Source organism: Accipiter gentilis, chromosome 27 (assembly GCF_929443795.1).
Source record: "Accipiter gentilis chromosome 27, bAccGen1.1, whole genome shotgun sequence".
Lineage (NCBI taxonomy): Eukaryota > Metazoa > Chordata > Aves > Accipitriformes > Accipitridae > Astur > Astur gentilis.
This window is the reverse complement of record NC_064906.1, coordinates 4,305,320-4,314,472: the sequence shown is the minus strand read 5'-3', so window position 1 is coordinate 4,314,472 and position 9,153 is coordinate 4,305,320. Positions and strand designations below refer to the sequence as shown.

General features: G+C 39.6%; 1 protein-coding gene across 1 annotated transcript; it reads left to right on the top strand.

Moving 5' to 3' along the window:
• Nucleotides 1-3,134: 3,134 nt before the first annotated feature.
• MC2R (melanocortin 2 receptor) lies at nucleotides 3,135-4,094 on the top strand. The gene has a single exon (XM_049830508.1). It carries the CDS (start codon nucleotides 3,135-3,137, stop codon nucleotides 4,092-4,094), a length of 960 nt encoding a protein of 319 aa, XP_049686465.1.
• The last annotated feature ends 5,059 nt before the right edge of the window (nucleotides 4,095-9,153 follow it).

The following is a 9,153-nucleotide window of genomic DNA, read 5'->3' as shown; positions in this document are numbered from 1 at the left end:
TGAACCCTTTATCTGGATAATACAATGATGAAGCAAACTGGCAAGGTATTGACAGTGCAGAAGAAATCTGTTGCATCCGAGCCGTCTCTGGTAGTGCGAACAACACAGGAGGGTAAACTGTTTTTTCACCTGATGATTATTTATAGCTTTGTGTGAAATGACCTTGGTTCTAATTTCTGTAGCCAGTGGAAATATGCATCCAAGCTCTAAGGTGTCTTCTTTTTCCATTAGTTTTCAGGACACCCTGAGGTTACTCATCATCTTCACAACAGCTTTACATCCCTTGTGTAGTCTGTCTGTCCTACACTGCTTAGAAGTGTTAAAGTCAAGTGTTACATATTTGCAATATGCCTATACATATGCATGACCTATCCCAGCTTCATATTAAAATTAGCTCCGAGAGGTCATTTCCATAGTCTTCTCCCAACTGCGCTTGCGCAGTGCCTCTTTATGGTGGTCGTCTGGTGGTCACAGAGATGAAGATAGATGCCTCCTCCTCGTCACCGCTAGTAACCTCTTTTCTTGCACAGGGTCAGTGATTTCTTGGTATTCACCCAACCCACAAGACCAGTCTTGGCTGGCTCTTGGGCCCAGCTCCTGCTTCTTATCAGGAACTGTCTCTGCCTCATTGGCTGGTTCTTGGGACCAGCTCTTCTTCTCAAGGACTGTCTCTACCTCAGCTAATTTCAATAATGTAAGCGCTAAACATCATCTTTCATCCCCCTTTATTATGTCTACTGAGATTCTTTTGACTCCCCTTGTCTCAGCTGAGGGACCTGGGGCCGTTTAGTCTAGCAAAGAGGAGGCTGAGGGGAGACCTTATCGCTCTCTACAACTACCTGAAAGGGGGTTGTAGTGAGGTGGGTGCTGATCTCTTCTGTCAGGTGGCTGGAGATAGAACGAGAGGAAATGGCCTCAAGTTGAGGCAAGGGAGATTTAGGTTAGATATTAGGAAAAATATTTTTACTGAGAGTGTTGTCAAACATTGGAATAGGCTGCCCATGGAAGTGGTTGAGTCACCATCCCTGGAGGTATTAAAAAAGCGAGTGCACGGGGTACTTCAGGACATGGTTTAGTGGGCATGGTTGATGGTTGGACTCGATGATCTTAAAGGTCTTTTCCAACCTAAATGATTCTATGATTCTACGATTCTAAGTTACTGTAAAATTATAAGCAGCAGATGTAATATATCATACCATTCATAATACTATATGTTTTCAGTGAAGGAACCTTCATGTTTGTCAGGCAGATGAGTTCAGCAATATGACTATATCAGCAAAGAAACATTACTGAAAAACAGTTCTGAGAGAATAGTGACTCAACAAATGCACTTTTGCCAACTGATTGTCCTGTTTAAATCCCATTGAAATGAGTCTTTTTCTGAAGCGTCCACACTGACTTTCTATTAAGAGTGAAAATTAGATTGCGAGACTAGAAATCATAAAACTTAACTGTGACAGTAGCTCTAGGTGAGAATAGGAAAAACATATCATTACAAAGACACTGCTGAGTCTCCTACTCTTACTAGTAATTCTGTCATTCACATACCTACAGATGTTGACCTAATTGTCTTTGGGAATGTCCATGTGTGCTGCAGTGCAATACAGTTCATTTATTCCACTACACAGCCTTTGCTTTCAGATAAGTATGGGTACTCTTTTGAATGTTTTCTCTTAAGTGAGCTTGTTTCAGTTGAATTCGTGATGGATGGTTGTCCAAGTCTCAGCATTCTTCACCACAGCTAGCACCTTACTGCCATTCTCAGCAGATAACATTAGCAAACCCAGGTCAGAAACCTGTTTCCCATTGAAAAACAGCCAAACATTCATCTGCATTAAGGCTAATCACATTCAAGCAGCAGTTCAGCTGTCCCAATTACAGATACCCACTGACACTTGCAGAGAGCATTGTTTGTATACAAAATAATTAAAACTTTTTACTTCTCCCATTGAAACAGTAACAGAGTGTGCTACAGCATTCAGCAACCCTGACTATGAACAAATGTCCACAGGAATTTCAAGACTTACTGGTATGAAAGTGTCAAAGCTGTTTTAAACTTAAAAACAGTGAGAATATATCAGTTCTTTAAAAAAGGCGACTTTCTAAATAGCAACTGCATCTGTTTTTCACAAGTGGGGCTATAAAAATAACAAGAAAAAATGGGTCTTATTGTTCATGGCTAATATCCAAGCTAAATTAATATCATATTCATTTATACATTAATGAAAAGCCTAATCCTTAGGAAAGATTCCTATATGCTTTGATGTAGTTTAGAGCAGGATCATTGTGGAGAAAGGAAAACATCATCTTGATGCTGAAATAAACATTTGGTCTTTTAGATAGCTGTAAAATACAGCCAAGAAAAGATTGTACTTTGAATGTTAATCTGCATTAGAAATATGTTCATCAAATCACAAGAAGGTTTCAATTTAAATGAAAAGGAAGCCTCTCACTAATATCTAGCATGCTCCTAAAAACATCAGTGTTTACAAATGTTCACATCTAAATTGAGGGCATTTCATTTCACCATCAGTAGTGTGGTGGTAAACATGTTACTGTCCTGGACAACAGTTTATCTTGGCATTGGTCTTATTTGTGTCTAATACTGTAAATCTTGTGAGAAATGCCAGACTTTCTCAAAGCAAACAGCTGGGCCAGTAAAGATTGCCAAACTCTTGAAGTCTGTCAAATCAGTTTCAGTAAATGTGGGATGTTTATTGGTAAAGAAAACTACATATATTTTTTGAAAACTGCATATATTTTTTAGAACTGCTTTGAAGCTAAAGGAGAATTTATACTTTGTTTTCCTCTAAGGCTCAGCAAAGCCTGGAGCAGCTCTTATTTTATCCAAACCAACTTTGCCGCTCTCTGATGATACGTTCATTACATTGCAATAGGTGATATATCAAATGTCTATTTTTGCCATATCTGTGTGGTGAATTTCCTCTTGATATTTATGTTTCTACATGTTTTATTGTAGGAGAAATTCCAAACATTTCAGTTAAGTCTTAAAACTGCTCCAGATGAAGGAGAAAGCCTTCATTGGAAGAGGAATGGTCTGACTGACAGGTCAGCTTCAGAATAAAGCCAAGCCTGAAAAACAACAGTCCAGATTCTTTCCACAACAAGAAGAAATGAGCTCTGAGAGACCTTCCAACCTAATCAAACACCCAGGGCAGACAAGCATTCCTTCCCTTGAAAATATAAGTGATTTCTCCTTAAATATCACTGACTGCACCCAGGTCATGGTGCCAGAGGAAGTTTTTTTCACTGTTGCTGCTGCTGGAATACTGGAGAATCTGCTTGTCCTTATTGCTGTTGTTAGAAATAAGAATTTGCATTTGCCCATGTACTTCTTCATTTGCAGCTTAGCCATTTCAGACATGTTAGGTAGCTTGTACAAAACTCTGGAGAACATCTTTATCATCTTGTGCAAAATGGGGTACCTGACACGTCGTGGGGATTTTGAGAAAAAGCTGGATGATGCCATGGATTCCATGTTCATTCTGTCTTTACTGGGGTCAATTTTCAGCTTGTTAGCTATTGCAGCAGACAGATACATCACTATCTTCTACGCTTTGCGGTACCATAATATCATGACACTAAGAAGGGCCTTGGTTATCCTGGCAATCATTTGGACATTCTGTGCAGGCAGTAGCATTGCCATTGCCCTCTTCTCCTATGAAGCAGCAACAGTCATTCCCTTCACCATCCTGTTCCCTTTAATGATGTTTTTTATACTGTGCCTCTATGTCCATATGTTCCTCCTGGCTCGATCTCATGCTAAAAAGATCGCCTCACTGCCAACCAGCACAGTCCATCAGAGAACTAACATGAAAGGAGCCATTACATTGACTATTTTCCTTGGAGTTTTCCTTTGCTGTTGGGCCCCCTTTGTTCTTCACATCCTCTTAGCAAGGTTTTGCCCCCATAACCCTTACTGTGCCTGCTACATGTCCATTTTCCATGTAAATGGGACACTCATAATGTGCAACGCAATCATCGACCCAATGATTTTTGCATTCCGAAGCCCAGAATTACGGAGTACATTTAAGAAGATGTTCTGCTGTGCCAGATCAAACTGGAACTGGTAAACACTTCATGAAAAACGAAGGTCATAGAAGCACACCTATGGGGTGCTGTGCAACATCAGTTTGCAGAGTTAAAAATACCAACAATTATGCCCAAATACTATGCTTGTAGGGTACTGCCAGTGATTTTCAGAGGGCTAGCAAAGAATGCATAAAAACTAAGTATGCACACAAAGCCTTGCCAACCAGAACTCCAGAAATATTACTGATTAAGTTAATTCTGCTGACATTTTTCATGCAAGTAAAAAAACCCTGTATCTTAACTATCTTTTGTCATTTCAGAAAAATTCAAATAGAAATCTTCTGCATTACCCCAGAGATGTGTTTATGCCAAATCATTTTGTATCACTAATTTCAATCTAAGGTGTATACTACTTTAAAATTCTGTTGTTTAAATCACAATGAAATAAGCATTTGTTTCTAAACTGCACATTCACATAAAAGTCTATGATAAAGTAGAAAATATGGACATGTAATTGGAGTTTGCTGGAAAAGTGAATTCATGACTGTTCTTTAACATCTAGCCTCCTTAAAATCATGTAATTAGCATTTCAACAACAATTTTTGGAGTGTGAGTCCAAGAGAAGATATTTTGGTTTAAAATCTATTTTTAGTGACTGAAGAGTTTTTTTCCAAGATTAAGTTGTTGTGGCATGAAGACAGGTTTTGAATTTTAAAACCCCAAAGCTAGGTCTGGACTAGCAAAGGGAATTGCTGAGCTTGCCAGCTCCCCATTGGAAGTCCCTGGGCCAGTTTGCTTTAATGAAATAATAAGCTTTGCAGACAGTAAAAGAAGTTTGATCCAGCCACGACTTTCTAAACATGTTACAACAAAGAATTCAAAAAACAAAATACAAGAGACAAAATTCAAAGACCTCCAAGAAAGTCAGCCACCTGGATAAGGAATCAGCTAACCAGTTTGGAAGGATGCTACAAAGTAGTTTGTGATTTACAAAATCCTAGTGAGAAAATTTTGAATTGTCCCTGCCAAAATAATAGAAAACTCACAAAACTTTAAGGCAGAATAGTTTTCAACAGCAAAACGTCCTGAAGCAGTCCAGAGTATGTGGTGAGGAATTAACCTCACAATAATTCAGTGGAGTTATTCAGCTGTGCCAGAGAGAGAATATTTAGTAAGAGCCAGCCACGAAACTGAGAAAGCCAAGACACAGCTAGAACAAGAAGGAGAGGAAAAGATAAACTCTATTAGAATTCAGAGGTAAATGGAAGAATTTACTCTGATGGAACACTAAGCAAAACAGGAATTTCAAGATATATGGAATATGGACCAAATCATACATATTCAGGTGGACTTAGGCGTACAGATAAAGATATAAGAAAGGGAAAATAAATCTGAAAACCTCTATAGAACAAAGCAAAGAAAATGTCTTAAATGAGAAAAGAGATGCTCAAATGAAAATTTTTCAAACGTATATATTTATTACAAAAAAAAGGTTTATCTGTAAAATGCAAGTTCACAAGGGAGTTCGGATATAATCAAACATTTTATTTTAATGAGAATGTTTTCTTTTCCATCAAAAGCAGAACAAATGTAAAGCTGCACAGCAAGAAATGACTGTTAGACCTGGGGAAAAAAGGAAAAGATTATACAATATTAAAGGCAAGTTAAAATAAAAGACCTACTGTACCATAATACCCTGTGCACACAGTTGATGAGCTTCAAAATTATAAAAAATATTGGACAGAAAATTGTGATTTAGGCAGCCTTTATGTTAACTCTGCAACACAAAATATCTGTTAAATGCACCTTTCCTCAAAACTTTATTTTCCATCTGCTTTCCTAAAACAGACATAGATAAGAGAGCCAAGTAGCCTCCACCATGTTAGAAGTCACTGCATCTTGTAAGGAAGTCCACTCTAACCCTACAGATGCAATGTCTCCATGTTCAGACTGAGCTCTCCAAATGTAAATTTTAATAAAATATGAACAGTAAAAAATTAACCTCATAACTTCTAAACATAGAGGAGTAATCATTAAAGAAAACACTATACATTTGGCACTGCTAAGAGGAACATTCAAGACAGACTCATGTCAAAATCCAAAATTCAACAGTTAAACAAAACATTCTGTTTAAAGTCCTTTGCAAAGGACCCCTTGTCTTGGGGAGACGCTGGCAGTTAGGGCTAGGAAAGGGACAAATATGAGAGCCCAGGCTGGGGGTGGACATGGCCATGGCTACAGCAGGCCCCAGATGGGGCCACCAACTACTGCTTTCTTCTACCACACCAGCATGTGGCAGCTCAGGGTAGTCCTGAGACAAGCATGGCTTGGCCTGGAGGAAACAGGACAACTTGGACCTGACTGCCTTCAGCCCTCATCTGACTGCCCTCTCCAACTCAAGAGTCTCGGGAACTGGCTGGTGCTAACCTTCCTCGCAGCATCCCCAGGCCCCAGGGAAAGAGGAGGGGAAGCGGTCGCTCACAGACCCCAGCAGCCAGAGCCCAGCTCTCATCCCTGCACTGCCAGTACGTTGCTTTGCAACGACGACCTGGGCTCCTACCTTGTCATGAAGCCTGACTCCCAGGCCATGCCAAGGGAAGAGTGGCCAGAGGCGAGGGCATTGGATGAGGCATGATTCCCACCCTCATCCCAGACGTCCAGCCTTACGGGTTTCCCCACTGCCCTGCATATGCTGCAGCCTCAAGAAATGGCTGGAGTGGTGGCACTCTACTGCCATGGTCCCAGACCTACACCAGGAACCCTCAGACAGCCTGTGTGGGGCACAAACTTCTCCCCAAGCAGCTGGGCTCACTCCCTCCTTTTCACTACCCATGCCTCAGCCTCACCCTCGACCTAAGACCCTAAGGGCACCTAAGATAAGAACTTAAGATACAAAATCCATGCTACAAGCACACCTTTGATCCCCTTCCTCTTGGCTCTACTTCAAGGGCAGAGCAAATTGTCCTCCAGTAACCCAGCAACTGTCCACTCCTTCCCCAGGCTGTCCCACTGTCTTTCCCAGCACCATCCCCAAGCCTCCAGCCACCATTTACCTGCAAAACATGGAGCAGCCATGGTTATGTAGGTTATGACTCAGTGAGATTTTTTTCCATCTAGCTTGTTAAAACAAGGAGTCAACACTTCGGCAGCAAATTTTTGGCAGGTTCTATCCCACATTGTTTTCTTTGACTTGAAAGTTTTTCTGAAGTTACTGATGTTGGGTCTCAGATTGCCATGAGATCCAAGCACTGTCCGGAACTGGTTCCCACCTGATGTTACCAGGAATTAACTGCTTATTCTTTGTAGCCTATCTGGTCTCATCTGTGGATACACACAGAACAACATCCCAAGCATTTGTTCATCTCATGATGCCTGAGCAACACCTAAACTTATGGTTTGAGGTTACATCTTTGGTGGTAGAAACTTGATGGCTGTTACTGTTAGACTCTATGTCTAATACCCAGACAACCAGCAAGGCTGGGAAAAAGCTGCTACATAAGGGCATCTAAAACAAAGCACAGAGACAGCAAGGTTGTAAACTATGAGAACTGTCTGTTGTTCTCCATTTTTAATGTGTTTAGGACAACAGAACTTGCCTTGTAAGAAATTTGTAAGAAATGCATTTGCAATGAAGCTGAAATGTGCATCACAATATTAGGTCTCAAGCTGGGCCTAAAGTGTTACAAAAAAGGGAATATAAAATTCAAAAGACACATATAAAAAAATTTTTTTTTTTTTTTTTTTTTGCACTAGTTATGATTAAATGGAGCATTCTTTTGAAAATATTTCCTTTCTGGGAAGGCAGAGTCAGGAAGAGCATAAAATATTCTTGAATAAAAAAAAGCTTCTACGAAGATTTTCATTTTGAAGTCTGCCAACATTCGTTGCATGTCAGCAGATGGGTAAATCTCCATACATTATCTCCTAATTGGCTGTAAATTTGGCTTGCATTTTAGCAGTTTTGCAGTCTCCAAGCAAAGAAGTTTTTCTGTTTCACACATTGTCTCCATATATTTCCCTATGTTGCTCTTTGAACAGATTCTTCAAGCCATGATTTGTGAAGCCTTCATTGTATTGTACTGAAGTCACTCTTGAAACTGTACTCTGATATGTTAATATATAACAGTGAACTCTTTTCTCAGATTTTGGGACTTCCCTTCATCTGCCCAGCTTTAAATTTCAAGTGTTTGGGGGGCAGAACTGTACCTTAGCTTTGGGAGAAATAAGTTCATCTTGGATCCTACCAGAAGCTAATAAGCCTGGAAGGAAAATTCAGTCCCTTGAAAATCACAGGCAACACTACAATCGATGTTTCATTTGGACGGGTCCACCCGCAGAACTTCACATCCCTGTGGCAACAAAACATTTCCCAGTCACTTACTCCAAAACCAGAGAAGAAAAGCTCCTCCTCTGTTTCTGTTGTTTTGAACTGAACTTCATGTTCAGGAACAAAGTGAACAAATCTGATAAAGGCACCCAGGGGAATTAATTCCACTGAAGAAGTCAGTATGCCAGTGAGGGACAGACTTGCAGAGCAGTTTGACTTTGTTCACAAAATAGCAAGACAAACATATTTTACTTGTGAGAAAATATAACTTAGGGTTTATTTATGTGAGAAAAATCTTCTTTCCATGAATTATGGTCCTGGGCAAGACTTTCAGAAAAATAAGTATCTTGGACTCCTATTAGGTGAACAAAATTTCAGTTTTTCAAACAATATTTAAGTAACTGAAAAAGAAGGTTGACTTGAAGTGCAGAGCACCGTCAAAGGCAAGCAATACTTATTTATAATATTTGTTTATAATATGAGTAAAGGCAAATGTTAGCCTTCTCTTTTTAAAAACCTCAAGCAAGACACTTCATATAGTGTCAGTTAAAATTACAGGCAAGGAAAACAATAAAAGGATCTTAAAGTATCTATTTATCGTGAGACCTAATGCTGCTTGTAATAGTACTGAATTGCAATTATGTTCACAACCTTATTGATTTTTTTGATTTGGTTTAGCCTTGGAGGCTTAGAACTTCCAGTACTTTTGTTTCAGTGCTAAACATCTACATTTCAAGCCATTACTTTTTTAAAAAATCTTTTTGAGTCAGATT